This window comes from Bufo gargarizans, chromosome 2, assembly GCF_014858855.1.
Source record: "Bufo gargarizans isolate SCDJY-AF-19 chromosome 2, ASM1485885v1, whole genome shotgun sequence".
NCBI lineage: Eukaryota > Metazoa > Chordata > Amphibia > Anura > Bufonidae > Bufo > Bufo gargarizans.
The window spans coordinates 651,257,318-651,276,471 of record NC_058081.1 but is presented as its reverse complement, the minus strand read 5'-3'; the positions used below and the strand labels follow the sequence as shown (position 1 = coordinate 651,276,471).

The window sequence follows — 19,154 nt, the reverse complement described above, 5'->3', positions numbered from 1 at the left end:
AGCCCAAACCAGTACTCCACCTCCACCTTGCTGGCGTCTGAGTCGGACTGGAGCTCTCTGCCCTTTACCAATCCATCCATCTGGCCCATCAAGACTCACTCTCATTTCATCAGTCCATAAAACCTTAGAAAAATCAGTCTTGAGATATTTCTTGGCCCAGTCTTGACGTTTCAGCTTGTGTGTCTTGTTCAGTGGTGGTCGTCTTTCAGCCTTTCTTACCTTGGCCATGTCTCTGAGTATTGCACACCTTGTGCTTTTGGGCACTCCAGTGATGTTGCAGCTCTGAAATATGGCCAAACTGGTGGCAAGTGGCATCTTGGCAGCTGCACGCTTGACTTTTCTCAGTTCATGGGCAGTTATTTTGCGCCTTGGTTTTTCCACGCGCTTCTTGCGACCCTGTTGACTATTTTGAATGAAACGCTTGATTGTTCGATGATCACGCTTCAGAAGCTTTGCAATTTTAAGAGTGCTGCATCCCTCTGCAAGATATCTCACTATTTTTTACTTTTCTGAGCCTGTCAAGTCCTTCTTTTGACCCATTTTGCCAAAGGAAAGGAAGTTGCCTAATAATTATGCACACCTGATATAGGGTGTTGATATCATTAGACCACACCCCTTCTCATTACAGAGATGCACATCACCTAATATGCTTAATTGGTAGTAGGCTGTCGAGCCTATACAGCTTGGAGTAAGACAACATGCAGAAAGAGGATGATGTGGTCAAAATACTCATTTGCCTAATAATTCTGCACGTAGTGTATACATTTTTTGGCCAATAATTCCAAATTTCTGATGTAGCAGAGCCAAAGGGTAAGCTCAGCCTTTGAAATACGTACTCCAGCTTGTGTGGTATACACATGCTGTTGACGGATCTTATGATGATCATGTCCATCACAGAGGTCATTCATGCCTGGAGTGGAATTATAGAGACAATTACACTCCGAACATTTCTGTATGTAGTAAATACTTGTATTTTGGAGCATCTTTTATCTGCATTATGGCATTCCTCTGTTATTCATCCTGGAAATCTGGAAATAAATTGACTGGGTGCTATTAATCCCCTTGTTAAAGAGGTATGTCCCTATATAACCTACAGAACTGATTGGACAGTAACAATCATTTGTAGGAGGAATAATAGAGGAGCGGCACAAAAAAAAAATAACAGATGCACCAGAATTTTTATGTTGTGGAAATACTGCTCTTTGCTGACATAGAGCGGTCCGGGGAGCGGGGTCTTCTGTAACCTTTTATTTTATATTATAGGAGAAAACTTCCAGCAGTACAATCTCCCCCGTGAGTGCATCCGAAGCTTCTTCCACTCTCACAAATGCTTCGTATTTGACCGACCGACCTCTACGAGGAACCTGCATCGTCTGGACGAGCTGAAGGAGAGCGAACTAGAGGAGGAGTTTATGGAGCAAGCGGCGAAATTCTATGAGCATATAATGAGGAACAGCAGGGTGAAAGCTCTGACCGGGGGAATAACAGTCACCGGGAAAAGTAAGTGCACCCCCAAAGTTACCTACTAACAGAGTTTATAAGGCTGAAAGAAGCCTCCGTCCATCCAGTTCGGCCTGTTATCCTGCAAGCTGATCCACAGGAAGGCAAAAAAAAACTGTGAGGTAGAAGCCAATTTTCCTCAGTTTAAGGGAAAAAATTCCTTCCCGACTCCAATCAGAATAACTCCCTGGATCAACGACCTCTCTAGTAGCTACAGCCTGTAATATTATCACACTCCAGAAATACATCCAGGCCTCTCCTGAACTCTTCTAGTGAACTCACTATCACCACCTCCTCTGGCAGAGAGTTCCATAGTCTCACTGCTCTTACCGTAAAGAGTCCATAGTCTCACTGCTCTTACCGTAAAGAGTCCATAGTCTCACTGCTCTTACCGTAAAGAGTCCATAGTCTCACTGCTCTTACAGTATAGAGTCCATAGTCTCACTGCTCTTACAGTAGAGAGTCCATAGTCTCACTGCTCTTACAGTAAAGAGTCCATAGTCTCACTGCTCTTACAGTAAAGAGTCCACAGTCTCACTGCTCTTACCGTAAAGAGTCCATAGTCTCACTGCTCTTACAGTAAAGAGTCCATAGTCTCACTGCTCTTACAGTATAGAGTCCATAGTCTCACTGCTCTTACCGTATAGAGTCCATAGTCTCACTGCTCTTACCGTAAAGAGTCCATAGTCTCACTGCTCTTACAGTAAAGAGTCCATAGTCTCACTGCTCTTACAGTAAAGAGTCCATAGTCTCACTGCTCTTACAGTAAAGAGTCCATAGTCTCACTGCTCTTACAGTACAAGAGTCCACAGTCTCACTGCTCTCACTGCTCTTACAGTAAAGAGTGCCACTAGTCTCACTGCTCTTACCGTAAAGAGTCCATAGTCTCACTGCTCTTACAGTAAAGAGTCCATAGTCTCACTGCTCTTACAGTAAAGAGTCATAGTCTCACTGCTCTTACCGTAAAGAGTCCATAGTCTCACTGGTCTTACAGTAAGAGTCCATAGTCTCGACTGCCTCTTACAGTAAAGAGTCCATAGTCTCACTGCTCTTACAGTACAGAGTCCATAGTCTCACTGCTCTTACCGTAAAGAGTCCATAGTCCTCACTGCTCTTACAGTAAAGAGTCCATAGTCTCACTGCTCTTACAGTAAAGAGTCCATAGTCTCACTGCTCTTACAGTAAAGAGTCCATAGTCTCACTGCTCTTACCGTAAAGAGTCCATAGTCTCACTGCTCTTACAGTAAAGAGTCCATAGTCTCACTGCTCTTACCGTATAGAAGTCCCATAGTCTCACTGCTCTTACAGTATAGAGTCCATAGGTCTCAACTGCTCTTAACAGTAAAGAGTCCATAGTCTCACTGCTCTTACAGTAAAGAGTCCATAGTCTCACTGCTCTTACAGTAAAGAGTCCATAGTCTCACTGCTCTTACAGTAAAGAGTCCATAGTCTCACTGCTCTTACAGTAAGAGTCCATAGTCTCACTGCTCTTACAGTAAGAGTCCATAGTCTCACTGCTCTTACCGTAAAGAGTCCATAGTCTCACTGCTCTTACAGTAAAGAGTCCATAGTCTCACTGCTCTTACAGTAAAGAGTCCATAGTCTCACTGCTCTTCCAGTAAAGAGTCCATAGTCTCACTGCTCTTACAGTAAAGAGTCCATAGTCTTCACTGCTCTTACAGTAAAGAGTCCATAGTCTCACGCTCTTACAGTAAAGAGTCCATAGTCTCACTGCTCTTACAGTAAGAGCCATAGTCTCACTGCTCTTACAGTAAGAGTCCATAGTCTCACTGCTCTTACAGTAAAGAGTCCATAGTCTCACTGCTCTTACAGTAAAGAGTCCATAGTCTCACTGCTCTTACAGTAAAGAGTCCATAGTCTCACTGCTCCTTACAGTAAGAGTCCATAGTCTCACTGCTCTTACAGTAAGAGTCCATAGTCTCACTGCTCTTACAGTATAGAGTCCATAGTCTCACTGCTCTTACAGTAAGAGTCCATAGTCTCACCTGCTCTTACAGTATAGAGTCCATAGTCTCACTGCTCTTACAGTATAGAGTCCATAGTCTCACCTGCTCTTACAGTATAGAGTCCATAGTCTCACTGCTCTTACAGTAAAGAGTCCATAGGTCTCACCGCTCTTACAGTATAGAGTCCATAGTCTCACTGCTCTTACAGTAATAGAGTCCATAGTCTCACTGCTCTTACAGTATAGAGTCCATAGTCTCACTGCTCTTACAGTAATAGAGTCCATAGTCTCACTGCTCTTACAGTATAGAGTCCATAGTCTCACTGCTCTTACAGTATAAGAGTCCATAGTCTCACTGCTCTTACAGTATAGAGTCCATAGTCTCACTGCTCTTACAGTATAGAGTCCATAGTCTCACTGCTCTTACAGTATAGAGTCCATAGTCCTCACTGCTCTTACAGTATAGAGTCCATAGTCTCACTGCTCTTACAGTAAGAGTCCATAGTCTCACTGCTCTTTACATAGAGTCCTCACTGCTCTCCCAGTACTAGAGTCCAAGTCTCACTGCTCTTACAGTAAAGAGTCCATAGTCTCACTGCTCTCACAGAAAGAGTCCATAGTCTCACTGCTCTTACTGTAAAGAGTCCATAGTCTCACTGCTCTTACAGTAAGAGTCCATAGTCTCACTGCTCTTACAGTAAAGAGTTTATAGTCTCACTGCTCTTACAGTATAAGAGTCCATAGTCTCACTGCCATTACAGTATAGAGTCCATAGTCTCACTGCTCTTACAGTATAGAGTCCATAGTCTCACTGCTCTTACAGTATAGAGTCCATAGTCTCACTGCTCTTACAGTAAAGAGTCCATAGTCTCACTGCTCTTACAGTAAAGAGACCATAGTCTCACTGCTCTTACAGTAAAGAGTCCATAGTCTCACTGCTCTTACAGTAAAGAGACCATAGTCTCACTGCTCTTACGTAAAGAGTCCATAGTCTCACTGCTTTACAGTATAGAGTCCATAGTCTCACTGCTCTTACAGTACAGAGTCCATAGTCTCACTGCTCTTACAGTAGAGTCCATAGTCTCACTGCTCTTACAGTAAAGAGTCCATAGTCTCACTGCTCTTACAGTAAAGAGACCATAGTCTCACTGCTCTTACAGTAAAGAGTCCATAGTCTCACTGCTCTTACAGTATAGAGTCCATAGTCTCACTGCTCTTACAGTACAGAGTCCATAGTCTCACTGCTCTTACAGTAGAGTCCATAGTCTCACTGCTCTTACAGTAAAGAGTCCATAGTCTCACTGCTCTTACAGTACAGACTCCATAGTCTCACTGCTCTTACAGTAAAGAGTCCACAGTCTCACCGCTCTTACAGTATAGAGTCCATAGTCTCACTGCTCTTACAGTAAAGAGTCCATAGTCTCACTGCTCTTACAGTATAGAGTCCATAGTCTCACTGCTCTTACAGTAAAGAGTCCATAGTCTCACTGCTCTTACCGTAAAGAATCCATAGTCTCACTGCTCTTACTGTAAAGAGTCCATAGTCTCACCGCTCTTACCATAAAGAGTCCTCTGCTGGGGTCATCTTCACATTAATGCTCTGTTCCTCCTCTGCTGGCAGTCATCTCCACATTGATGCTCTGTTCCTCCTCTACCAGGGGCCATCTCCACACTAATGCTCTGTTCCTTCTCTGCCGGGGGTCATCTCCACACTAATGCTCTGTTCCTTCTCTTCCGGGGGTTATCTCCACACTAATGCTCTGTTCCTCCTCTGCAGTGCTCGGTAATCTTACATCCTTGTATGTGGACACCATTCGGAGCGGAGAGATTCCCTGCATGGAGAATGCGGTTCTGACTCTGGCCAAAATTGAAAATGCAGGAGCTTTACAAGACGCAATGTCCAAATATGAACATGAGATGGACAACCATGTCCTTAAGTTCCCTATCGAAACAGAGCTTGAGTTCCTGAACTTGCACATGGAATGTACAGGGAAAGCCAATGAAGTCTTCATGAAACGATCAGTGAATGACCAGGACCAGACATATCTACAAGAGCTGAAGGTCAGATGTCCGGCCTAAAGAATTTATCTCTTATCTACCAATCATCAGTCTGCGCCCTTTGGCTCCATCCATTGTCTATGGCACTGGTGTCTATAGCCGATAACAGGAATCTAGGCCACCGAGAACCTGCAGGAACATTGAGAGCATAGTAACCACTACCTAAGGGCCTATGTCCTATTACTTCTCCAGGAGATAATTAGAGGTGTTCTCTAAAATTGTACTCTGAAAGGGCCGTCCAATCCCAATGCAATTCTACCTGTGCTTAGGGTCCTGCCCCTGCTGCTTCTGGTCTTCTGTCAACTGGAAGTTTGACATCCCATTCATTGTCACATGCAGCCATTTACTGGCCTCAGAGGTGATGTGTCCCTAAGTGGCCTGTGACCCCAGAGCCCACAGGGGACCAGAAGAAGCCGGGAGGCAACCCTCTTCCCCGGAACCAGTTGAATGTGAACTGGGGACTTTTTTTGTCTTCAGGCTGAGCACTTTCAGGGCCAAACGTGAAATTGCTGTGAAGGTCAGTCAACCCCCCAGCAGTCAGTAGAGAAGAGCTAAAGACTGAGCCATCAGGGAACTCTGAGAATGGGAGAGAGCCTCAATGTCAAAGCCTAAAAAAGCAGAACATGACATGGCCGATCCTTGTGTCCTCCAAAAGGCAGGGACCCAGATGCCATGGATAACATCAGAAACCGTACCAGCCACTCCTCGACTTGTTCTGTTACACATGAGGGGGTTGTTTCTCATGGACGTTCACATCACAACTGTAATTTACTTCTTACTGTTCCCACAGAATCAAATTGTCAAGAAAAAGAAAGAATATATAAAAATCAATGAAGATTTATCCAGGGAGGTCTGTAAGAATCTTCTCCAGACGCTCAGCCTGACCATGCAGAATGGGCTCCAGCAGGGATCTTACTTCAGACGTGGAGGACACAAGGCTTTCTTGATGGATAACAACAAAATCCTAGAGAATTATCATAGAACGCCTGGAAAGGGAGTAAAGGTAACTACAACAATATCAGACGACGGTTGTGAGTCCATATCAGGGTTGTTCAGATGTGGCTGCAGAATCTACAGTAGGTACACACTAGGTGGACCCTGTGGTCTTCTTCTGCTGGTCACCCTTTATGTTCCTATGTGCTCTCTATGCTGACTTGGTAGAGCAGCTTGCCTGCTTCCTGTCCAACCTACATCTGGAGTCTGAATACTGACCTTTCAGTCCTGGTGCAGTGGTGCCAGTATGACATGAAGGAGACAAGCTGTCCAAATAATTAGCTATAAACCAGTCAAATACACAGAAACACATAGAATCCTGGTTTAATGCAGTGAAGGTCATTGTCTACATCCATGGTAGTCTAGGGCAGCAAGGTGGTTAATGTCTGTATGCCTAGTGGCCTGTTGTAGTAAGGGCGTTAGTGTCAGCATCCCTGGTGATGTTGGGCAGCTATGTGGTTATTGTCAGTATCCCTATTGGTCTAGGACAGTGAGAGAGTTAATTCCAGTATCCCTGGTGGTCTTGGGCAGTAAAGGGGTTGTCAGTATACCTGGAGGTCTAGGACAGTAAGGATTTTGATTCCTGCATACCTGCTGATCTAATATATAAAGGGATAACTGTATGGGGAGAGCAGAAGGTGGGATGCAGAAACCTGGGACCAGTGAATGTAGCGGTGGCAGCCGCCTCTGTGAGATGTCACTGTAACAATCTATTTATGCACCTCTTTATGTATCTGTTTGTGTATCACTGTGTCTATTGCTTTCTACTTACAGATTAGTAACTTTCATGTTTTTTTTTTAATGTTTTTTTCCCCTTATAAAGTCTCAGGAGGTTCTGGAAGATTTTATACATGAAAACCAGAACTCTGAAGCTGCCATCCTCCAGGCAGAGGAGAAGATCACTCAGGCAGATCAGCGGTTAGCAGGTAGACTGGGGGCTGTGGTTAATATGAAATGACGTATGATGTGTTACCCCTCTGCAATATGCAGCTAATAGAGGAGGGGTCACCGCTTGGGACCCTACTTTACTCAACTTTATATGGAGATTTAAGCTGGGCACTTTTTCAAGATGCAGAAATCACTTTATAATTCTTCTGTCTCGTCATCCAGAGGCCCATAACCAGGCCCTGCGGGCAGAACAGCAGAGGCAATCTGCGGAGCAGCAGAACAGGGACCTGCAGCAGTCCATGATCAGGCAGAGCGCCACTTTTCAGCAGTTAATAAACTCCCTCACAGGAGAGATGGAGCAGAACAGAATGAGGATGGCTCAAGAAAATAACTTCCTGATGACTCTGCAACTTCAGGTACAAAGAAGAAGCATCATAAATATGCTCTCCGGACCCCGGTCAGATGGTAAAGCTTTGCTGTCCTCTGCCAGTATAGCTTAAAGGGAACATGTCTTGAGGAATTAGCCTCAAAACTATCCAACAGGGCAGGTTCTCAATGATGTCCTTCTACTTTTTGGTAGGCCATTCAGAGAACATGTTTTAATCCCATGCCTGCATAGAGGTCACAGGGTGGAGCCGCTCCTCTGAGAAGTCATATTGGACGGTCCCCCTCCTGACATCCTCAGGCCAGGTACGTCATCACGACTCCTTTGATGCATGTGGGGAGGTGGATTGTGATGAGATACTTTACCTGTGGGATGTCAGTCAGGCCAGGAGGGGGACCTACCAAGGTGACTTCTGCAATGAGCAGGATACGGGTATACGCTGATGCCAAATTATGCAATGACTTGGTCAGGTGTAGATAATAGTCTATAGTTTGTTCGTAACGCCAATTGCAGCATTTGCAGGGTACTATCACAGGGCCCTTCCAAAGTGTAATAACTCATGTCCCAGGTTAGCAATGCCAGAGTGGTGTGATTGCCCATAATGTCTCTATAGGTGATAATAATGGTGTCAACGGGGTCTCCTACCTGGGTACGGCTAGACTCCTGGCTCCTGTCTCACTTGTAATAAATTTGAGTGTAGTGATAGTAGGAATTATAGAGGAATTTTGCAGCAGAAATTATGTCCAGACCTTTAGATGAAGTTCAAACTTTTCTTTACTGATGATAACTTGAATCCAAACAGAATAAAGCTTTGGTCTTTGGGTCCCAGCAGGTTTTGGAAATCATTGGCAGGAATAAATCTTCTGCACTATAAATCTGGAGCTTGCAGGATAGGTCATCTGCTTGGTAGCTTTGCAACTGTTTCAGGAATTTATCTTCTGCACTTCTCTGTATCTTCTGCTTTGTGGGGACTGACTAGCTGAGGAGGAATACGGCTTCTCCTAGGTCTCTGGACTTTACTCACATATATATTCTCAGGGAATGCTTTTGTCCTAGAACTCTGGAGGTTGTCTGCTTTGTCATCCAGCCGAGGCTGCAGGGCTCAGGCTGGGGATGTGATCAATGTCTCAGCCGAGACAAGATCCTGGCTTTCTTCCCTATGCAGGGGATCTCCTGAGGCAATCACACAGCCTTCCCTAACAGGGGTGGCTGGAACACTGACTCTAACTTTCTTCTCCACCCAAGGTGCAGGATGTGGGAACAGTCCACACCTCCACAGAGGGGGAGCTAAGCTGGAATAATCCATTCCAGCTTAGATAAACTAAACTGTAACTGATACCTTACCAACGCATTACTGCCATCTGCTGGAGAACCTGGAAAACTGCAACAATAATTCTATTTAATACAGTGTTTAGATTCACAGTTGACAGATGACAATATAACGGCTCCTAGGAGATAGTAGCGGGGTAGAGGCGTGTCATAACACAACTCTGGGGTGTTACACTTCTCCAGAGAGCAGCTGCACCCTTCAAGCATCAAATATGTTTTGCTGCATGGTTTCATACCTGTCAAAAAGTAGAAGAACATCATAGAGAAGCTGCCACCGTCCTGAATAAGACGTAGGTGACGGTTTGGGTACCTAATTCCTCATGACAGGTTGCTTTAACCAAATAGAAAATAGGACCGCCCAACTCCACAAAAGTGTATTTAAGCCACACTGGAAATGGATAAAAAAAAACGTCTACGGCGTGTGAGAAGCCTACTGCCACCGCGGTGCTTCACTGTTTTGGGTGCCTCGCAATTTTTCCTAATATAAGGATTGTGGAACGGCTGTACCAGAAGGAAGGAGAAGCAGATGAGATCCACTGTGGTTGGATTTAGCAGTGGAGAGCCTTGTTCACACAGAGTCTACCAGTGGAGGTTACTTCAGTCTGCAAGTGCGAGGTTTTTTATCCATTTCTAGTGTGGTCTAAATACACTTCTGTGGAGTTGCGTGGTCCGATTTCCTTTTAGTTTGGAATTCAGAGACTGACCCATCTCATTTAACCACTTCAGCCCCGCTAGGTGAAACCCCCTTCATGACCAGAGCACTTTTTACACTTCGGCACTACACTCCTTTCACCGTTTATCGCTCGGTCATGCAACTCACCACCCAAATGAATTTTACCTCCTTTTCTTCTCACTAATGGAGCTTTCATTTGGTGGTATTTTATTGCTGCTGACATTTTTACTTTTTTTGTTATTAATCAAAATGTAACGATTTTTTTGCAAAAAAATGACATTTTTCACTTTCAGCTGTAAAATTTTGCAAAAAAAACGACATCCATATATAAATTTTTCGCCAAATTTATTGTTCTACATGTCTTTGATAAAAAAAAAATGTTTGGGCAAAAAAAAAATGGTTTGGGTAAAAGTTATAGCATTTACAAACTATGGTACAAAAATGTGAATTTCCGCTTTTTGAAACAGCTCTGACTTTCTGAGCACCTGTCATGATTCCTGAGGTTCTACAATGCCCAAACAGTAGAAAACCCCCACAAATGACCCCATTTCGGAAAGTAGACACCCTAAGGTATTCGCTGATGGGCATAGTGAGTTCATAGAACTTTTTATTTTTTGTCACAAGTTAGCGGAAAATGATGATGATTTTTATTTTTTTTATTTTTCTTACAAAGTCTCATATTCCACTAACTTGCGACAAAAAATAAAAAATTCTAGGAACTCGCCATGCCCCTCACAGAATACCTTGGGGTGTCTTCTTTCCAAAATGGGGTCACTTGTGGCGTAGTTATACTGCCCTGGCAATTTAGGGGCCCAAATGTGTGAGAAGAACTTTGCAATCAAAATGTGTAAAAAATGACCGGTGAAATCCAAAAGGTGCACTTTGGAATATGTGCCCCTTTGCCCACCTTGGCAGCAAAAAAGTGTGACACATCTGGTATCGCCGTACTCAGGAGAAGTTGGGGAATGTGTTTTGGGGTGTCATTTTACATATACCCATGCTGGGTGAGAAAAATATCTTGGTCAAATGCCAACTTTGTATAAAAAAATGGGAAAAGTTGTCTTTTGCCAAGATATTTATCTCACCCAGCATGGGTATATGTAAAATGACACCCCAAAACACATTCCCCAACTTCTCCTGAGTACGGCGATACCACACGTGTCACACTTTTTTGCAGCCTAGATGCGCAAAGGGGCCCAAATTCCTTTTAGGAGGGCATTTTTAAACATTTGGATCCCAGACTTCTTCTCACACTTTCGGGCCCCTAAAAAGCCTGGGCAGTATAAATACCCCACATGTGACCCCACTTTGGAAAGAAGACACCCCAAGGTATTCAATGAGGGGCCTGGCGAGTTCCTAGAAATTTTTTATTTTTTGCATATGTTAGCGGAAATTGATTTTTTGGGTTTTTTTCTCACAAAGTCTCACTTTCCGCTAACTTAGGACCAAAATTTCAATCTTTCATGGACTCAATATGCCCCTCAGCGAATACCTTGGGGTGTCTTCTTTCCGAAATGGGGTCACATGTGGGGTATTTATACTGCCCTGGCTTTTTAGGGGCCCTAAAGCGTGAGAAGAAGTCTGGAATATAAATGTCTAAAAATGTTTACGCATTTGGATTCCGTGAGGGGTATGGCGAGTCCATGGGAGATTTTATTTTTTGACACAAGTTAGTGGAATATGAGACTTAGTAAGAAAAAACAAAAACAATAAAAAAATTTCCGCTAACTTGTGCCAAAAAAAATGTCTGAATGGAGCCTTACAGGGGGGGGTGATCAATGACAGGGGGGGTGATCAATGACAGGGGGGGTGATCAATGACAGGGGGGTGATCAATGACAGGGGGGTGATCACCCATATAGACTCCCGGATCACCCCCCTGTCATTGATCACCCCCCTGGTAAGGCTCCATTCAGACGTCCGTATAATTTTTACGGATCCATGGATCGGATCCGCAAAACACATGCGGACGTCTGAATGGAGCCTTACAGGGGGGTTATCAATGACAGGGGGTGATCAGGGTAATCAGGGTGATCACCCCCCTGTCACGGATCACCCCCCCTGTAAGGCTCCATTCAGACATCCGCATGATTTTTTACGGATCCATGGATACATGGATCGGATCCACAGAACGCATGCGGACGTCTGAATGGAGCCTTACAGGGGGGTTATCAATGACAGGGGGTGATCAGGGTGATCACCCCCCTGTCACTGATCACCCCCCCTGTAAGGCTCCATTCAGACATCCGCATGATTTTTTACGGATCCATGGATACATGGATCGGATCCACAAAAAACATGCGGACGTCTGAATGGAGCCTTACAGGGGGGTTATCAATGACAGGGGGTGATCAGGGTGATCACCCCCCTGTCACGGATCACCCCCCCTGTAAGGCTCCATTCAGACATCCGCATGATTTTTTACGGATCCATGGATACATGGATCGGATCCACAAAAAACATGCGGACGTCTGAATGGAGCCTTACAGGGGGGTTATCAATGACAGGGGGTGATCAGGGTGATCAGCCCCCTGTCACGGATCACCCCCCCTGTAAGGCTCCATTCAGACATCCGCATGATTTTTTACGGATCCATGGATACATGGATCGGATCCACAAAAAACATGCGGACGTCTGAATGGAGCCTTACAGGGGGGTTATCAATGACAGGGGGTGATCAGGGTGATCAGCCCCCTGTCACGGATCACCCCCCCTGTAAGGCTCCATTCAGACATCCGCATGATTTTTTACGGATCCATGGATACATGGATCGGATCCACAAAAAACATGCGGACGTCTGAATGGAGCCTTACAGGGGGGTTATCAATGACAGGGGGGTGATCAGGGAGTGTATATGGGTGATCACCCGCCTGTCATTGATCACCCCCCTGCAAGGCTCCATTTAGACGTCCGTATGCGTTTTGCGGATCCGATCCATGTATCCGTGGATCCGTAAAAATCATACGGACGTCTGAACGGAGCCTGACAGGGGGGTGATCAATGACAGGGCGGTGATCAATGACAGGGGGGTGATCAGGGAGTTTATATGGGGTGATCATGGGTGATCAGGGGTTTATAAGGGGTTAATAAGTGACGGGGGGGGGGGTGTAGTGTAGTGTGGTGTTTGGTGCGACTGTACTGACCTACCTGAGTCCTCTGGTGGTCGATCCTAACAAAAGGGACCACCAGAGGACCAGGTAGGAGGTATATTAGACGCTGTTATGAAAACAGCGTCTAATATACCTGTTAGGGGTTAAAAAATTCGGATCTCCAGCCTGCCAGCGAACGATCGCCGCTGGCATGCTGGAGATCCACTCGCTTACCTTCCGTTCCTGTGAGCGCGCGCGCCTGTGTGCGCGCGTTCACAGGAAATCTCGCGTATCGCGAGATGACGCGTATATGCGTGACTGTGCGCCAGCCTGCCACCTCCGGAACGCACATGTGCGTTAGGCGGTCCGGAGGTGGTTAAGGACAAGCTGCACTTGCTTTCTGATATCTGGGGATTGTTTTTATTTGTAGGTTTGTTTAACCATTGCAAACGGCAAAGCATAAAATGAGTCCCCATTTCACGTGAGGACATCCTAGAATGCAAAATTCTTCTTTCAACAAACTAGCTTCCACTGAAACACAGAACCATCGATCCACACAATCAGGGACAGGATTTCACTTGCGTTTTCAGCCAGAGACAGGTGTGTGCTACCACTATGCAAAGACCAATGTAGCCAATAATACTGCCATACAGTGACCATATAATTGTCTGCTAACTGGTCTATACAGGTGCTGTGCAGATTCTGGCACTGCTGCCTATACGAGAGAATACAGGGCTGATCAGATACCAGCAGGATACATAACAATCAAGTGGTTAACAAACAAGGGCTTTTCTCATTGTACTAATTCTTTTTTTTCTTTCCATTTGCCCCACACCACCATGCCAAGATCTCCTGATGACTGCAGAGTTTGATGCTGAGACATCTTTGAACCTTACCTTCACAAATAAACTCAGACCCCAGACCAGGCCTCTAAATAAATACAGACCTCAGACCAGAACCCTAAATAAATACAGACCAGAACCATAACTAGATATAGACCCCAGACCAAAACCCTCTAAATACAGACCCCAGACCAGAACCATAAATAGATATATACCTCAGACCAGAACCCTAAATACAGAACCCAGACCAAAACCCTAAATAAATATAGACCCCAGACCAGAACCCTAATACAGACCCCAGACCAGAACCCTAAAAAGATATAGACCTCAGACCAGAAACCTAAATAAATATGGACCTCAGACCAGAACCCTAAAAAAATGCAGACACCAGACCAGAACCCTAAATAAATAGACCCCAGACCAGAACCATAAATAAATATATACCTTAGACCAGAACCCTAAATAAATACATAACACAGAGAAAAACCCTAAACAGATACAGACCTCAGACCAGAACCCTAAATAAATACAGACCCCAGACCAAAGCCCTAAATAAATACAGACATTAGACCAAAACCATAAATTGATATATACCTCAGACCAGAACCCTAAATAAATACAGATCCCAGACCAGTCCCCCTAAATTAATACAGATCCCAGAGAAGACTAATATTGAAGACCAGACCACTAAGGTAATTAAGATCAAGCCATAAAATTAATTTGTACCCCCTGAAGAGACCTCTAAATTAATTCAGACTCCAGACCAGACTCCTAAATATTTTCTGACCACAGACCAGACCCTAAAAAAAACAGACCCCAGACAAGACCCCCTCCTTCAAACTCCCAGACCAGCTAGACAGCCCAGATCAGATAAAGGATCTATCCTCCTTTATGCTGAGGTCTGTAGCCCTGGGCACTGCTGCACACAGGGGCCTAACCCCAACAGCTTTAGGACATTCTGCCATAGTCTGATTGGTTGCTTACTGTGTGTTCTGATTCTTGTGGTTCAGGCTCAACAATCGAGAATGAGTTCATCACATCAACAAATATTGGATCAAATGCAGGAGGAATTAAGAAGACAGAACTACCAGAGACGGTCGAGCAGTGGAGGAGGAGGCTGTATACTGTCCTAAAACCTGTTATTATGTCATAACGTATGCTTATGTTTCCCTTAACACAGTCACAAGAAAGCAATTCAGCCACCACTAAGGGGAGGTCACTACATACGATTGTGTACAGTCACCACTAGGGGGAGCTCATTAGATACTATTGTGTACAGTCACCACTAGGGGGAGCTCATTAGATACTATTGTGTACAGTCACCACTAGGGGGAGCTCATTAGATACTATTGTGTACAGTCACCACTAGGGGGAGCTCATTAGATACTATTGTGTACAGTCACCACTAGGGGGAGCTCACTAGATACGATTGTGTACAGTCACCACTAGGGGGAGCTCACTAGATATGATTGTCTACAGTCACCTCTAGGGGGAGCTCACTAGATACGATTGTGTACAGTCACCACTAGGGAGAGCTCACTAGATACGATTGTGTACAGTCACCACTAGGGGGAGCTCATTAGATACTATTGTGTACAGTCACCACTAGGGGGAGCTCACTAGATACGATTGTCTACAGTCACCACTAGGGGGAGCTCACTAAATATGATTGTCTACAGTCACCTCTAGGGGGAGCTCACTAGATACGATTGTGTACAGTCACCACTAGGGAGAGATCACTAGATATGATTGTCTACAGTCACCACTAGGGAGAGCTCACTAGATACGATTGTGTACAGTCACCACTAGGGAGAGCTCACTAGATACGATTGTGTACAGTCACCACTAGGGGGAGCTCACTAGATACGATTGTGTACAGTCACCACTAGGGGGAGCTCATTAGATACTATTGTGTACAGTCACCACTAGGGGGAGCTCACTAGATACTATTGTGTACAGTCACCACTAGGGAGAGCTCACTAGATACGATTGTGTACAGTCACCACTAGGGGGAGCTCATTAGATACTATTGTGCACAGTCACCACTAGGGGGAGCTGTACACGCTACATATAGATTTATCCAGCCACCACTAGTAGTAGTGTACTCAATGCTATAGAAATCTGTATACAGTGAACTCCTCCTTGTAGTGGGTACAGGATCACGGGCTCCATAGCAATTATGTGATTTATAGAAAGTACATTAGAGTTTGGGGCCATTACTTTAAACTAATCACCTCTCATGACCAATCAAAGTGTGAACTTATGGGAACCCTGTGACCTACACGTCAGGGGGAATTGTGACTGTGACTATGGCTACTTTTTATGTGGTCACTGTAGTTGCTGTGGCTGCACTTATGGGGGCGCTGTGGATAACACGGGGTCAATTTGGCTGACAGGTTGGTAATTATGGAGGCACTGTGGTTATTATGGGGTAAATGTAACTGGTGCTGTTATGAGGTCACTGAGTGCATCTGACATGTATGGGGAAGGGGTTCTAAAATAAATTATTTTTCAGAAAGATGAGTCTCTATCTTACTTTTCGTGGTCATTCCGGACTTACATGGGAATTCTGGTTTGCTCATATCCCATCCCAGATTATCTAGGGTAACTCGTCTTATCGGATACTCACATATGGCTCAGCATTGAGACCTCCATCGATCCTGGTCAAGTATCCAACAACGTTGGCTGTGAAACAACCCCATATCATCAGGCTTTCTTCACCGAACTTGACGTTCTACAATTTCTCAATACATTATCCCCCTTTTCCCTTCCAGGCCCATTTGCACCCATCAGAGTCCAGTCTATTGAGTTTCATCTCATCACTTCAAATCCAATCTTCTACGGTCCACTGTTTGTATTTTTTTTCAAACTCGAGCCGAAACTTCTTACGACAATATTGAAGTCAAGTCTTCTTTTTTCGGGCCATCATTCCAGACTTGTGTAATGCACATCGCACAGTGCTTGCATGCATGTCTGTGATCTCACTTTCATGAAGCATACGAGACGCCTCCACTGCCGTGTTTGTTGCACCAGAACTGATAGATCTAGTGATGAGCCGACTTCTTGACACCAATATTTTTCCTGAAAGTCCACCTCTTGGCTTTGGAATGGATGGACGGACTTCATTTCGTATTCTTCTGACTGTCATGGGCCTCACTGTCACGACCGCTATCCCAGCAGCAGTCGTGTCGCACCAGACGGAGGGGAAGGGGGACCCTTATCTACGGATGGGAAATAGAATGGTCACCCCTGACTAACCCTAAGCTGGCATCTGTCTGCCCTGATACCCTAGACGGGATGTGAACCCGTGCGGCGAGCAGGATGCCTAAACCCTTAGTCACCCTAACAAGACTAGCCTGGGGAAAGGCAGATGGGAGCACTAGTCACCATCACTCACGTCTAGGAGAACAACAGGGGAAGACAGCAACAAACAAACAAACAAACAAACAAACAAACAATCTATAACATAGACTTATCCAGTCACGAGCAGAGAAGGTGATCCCAGCAACGACAGTCCACGCCAGACCAGAGCTCCACGGCAATACCGTCAAACGATCTCCTCCAAAGGTCAGAATAGCACTGGAAGTAAGGACTATATCTGGCAATGACTGCAAGTGAAACTGAAACTAATATAGTAGCTGGGAGTGGCAGACAAGACTCACCTGAGAAGGATGCCTACAAACTCCCAGTCAGGACAAAAAGGTTCACAAGGCAAAACCCGGATGACATACCCTGAACCACGGAGCAAACTCACAAGCTATCGCGAGTAGCAAGTCGCTGCGACCTTCTCCTCCCAGACCTGTCTGGATCAGTCACAGTCGTGACAGTACCCCCCTTTCTACGAGGGGCCACCGGACCCTCAAGACCCGGCCTCTCCGGATGGGACCTATGAAAAGCCCGAATAAGTCTGTCCGCCTTTATCTCTGATGCTGGCACCCACATTCTCTCTTCGGGACCATAACCTCTCCAGTGCACCAGGTACTGAAGAGAGCGGCGAACATATCGTGAATCAACAATCTTTTCTACCTGAAACTCAAGACTGCCATCAACAACCACCGGTGGAGGCGGTAGTGGCAATGGTTCAGGAGGTTCTACATATCTCTTAAGCAGAGATCTGTGGAAGACATTATGGATCCTTATAGTCTGAGGTAGCTCCAGGCGAAAAGCCACCGGGTTAATGACCTTAATTACCCTATAAGGACCAATAAATCTCGGACCTAATTTCCACGAGGGAACCTTCAACTTGATATTTCTGGTAGACAACCACACCAAGTCATTCACCCCAAGGTCCGGACCTTCAGAGCGCTTCTTATCAGCCGCACGTTTGTATCTACCACCAATTCTCTTCAAACTTTCTTGCACACTCTGCCACACTGATGAAAGTGAAGACGCAAATCGTTCCTCCTCGGGAATCCCAGACGGCCCCCCCTCACTAAACGTACAAAACTGAGGATGGAAACCATACGCACCAAAAAATGGTGACTTATCTGTGGATTCTTGACGACGATTATTAATGGCAAACTCGGCTAACGGTAAATAAGATGACCATTCCTCCTGATTTTCGGAAACAAAGCATCTCAAATATGTCTCTAGGTTTTGATTGGTACGTTCAGTCTGACCGTTGGACTGTGGATGAAAAGATGAAGAAAACGACAGATGAACCCCTAAACGAGAACAAAAAGCTTTCCAAAATTTAGAAACAAATTGGGTACCACGATCCGAAACAATATCGGAAGGGACCCCGTGAAGCTTCACGATGTGGTCAATAAAAACCTGAGCCAGTGTATTAGCATTAGGCAATGCGGTAAGAGCAATAAAGTGCACCATTTTACTGAATCTGTCAACAACTACAAGAATAACAGTCTTCCCAGCTGATACTGGTAGATCCGTAATGAAATCCATTGATAGGTGCGTCCAAGGCCTGTTGGGGATGGCATGAGGTAAAAGACGCCCTGCCGGACGAGTATGATCTACCTTAGAACGAGCACAGGTAGCACATGCAGACACAAAATTAAACACCTCCTGGCGCCACTTAGGCCACCAGAACCGACGAGACACTAATTCAGAGGTTGCCTTACTACCTGGGTGTCCTGCCAGTGTGGAGTTATGGTGTTCTTTTAGTATCTCCAGGCGTAAATTTTCTGGCACAAACAGTTTACCCGAGGGGCAGGAGGCCGGGGCGTCCCCCTGAGCTTCCAACACCCTCCCCTCTAAACCTGAGTGTAATGCAGAGACCACCACCCCCTTTTGCAAAATAGGCTCTGGTACCTCAACATCACCCCCTCCAGGAAAACTTCGAGACAATGCATCCGCCTTAGTATTTTTTGCCCCCGGGCGATAGGTTATTACAAAATTAAACCTAGTAAAAAATAACGACCACCGAGCCTGTCTAGGGTTGAGACGTTTAGCAGACTCCAGATATAATACGTTTT

At 45.2% G+C, this 19,154-nt stretch overlaps 1 protein-coding gene across 4 annotated transcripts in view; it reads left to right on the top strand.

Annotated features, from left to right (window-relative positions):
* Positions 1 to 15,592, top strand: part of LOC122928905 (guanylate-binding protein 1-like) — a 36,847-nt gene extending 21,255 nt beyond the window's left edge. For 3 of the 4 annotated variants that reach the window (XM_044282216.1, XM_044282219.1, XM_044282217.1), the window contains 6 exons: positions 1,264 to 1,500; positions 5,244 to 5,527; positions 6,315 to 6,527; positions 7,341 to 7,443; positions 7,628 to 7,821; positions 14,733 to 15,592. In XM_044282216.1, coding sequence (XP_044138151.1) covers positions 1,264 to 1,500; positions 5,244 to 5,527; positions 6,315 to 6,527; positions 7,341 to 7,443; positions 7,628 to 7,821; positions 14,733 to 14,855 — 1,154 coding nt within the window. In that variant the 3' untranslated portion in view covers positions 14,856 to 15,592. Of the gene's footprint in view, positions 1 to 1,263; positions 1,501 to 5,243; positions 5,528 to 6,314; positions 6,528 to 7,340; positions 7,444 to 7,627; positions 7,822 to 13,310; positions 13,481 to 14,732 lie in introns of all 4 variants that reach the window. The other variant, XM_044282218.1, reaches the window with a different exon arrangement.
* Positions 15,593 to 19,154: the final 3,562 nt, after the last annotated feature.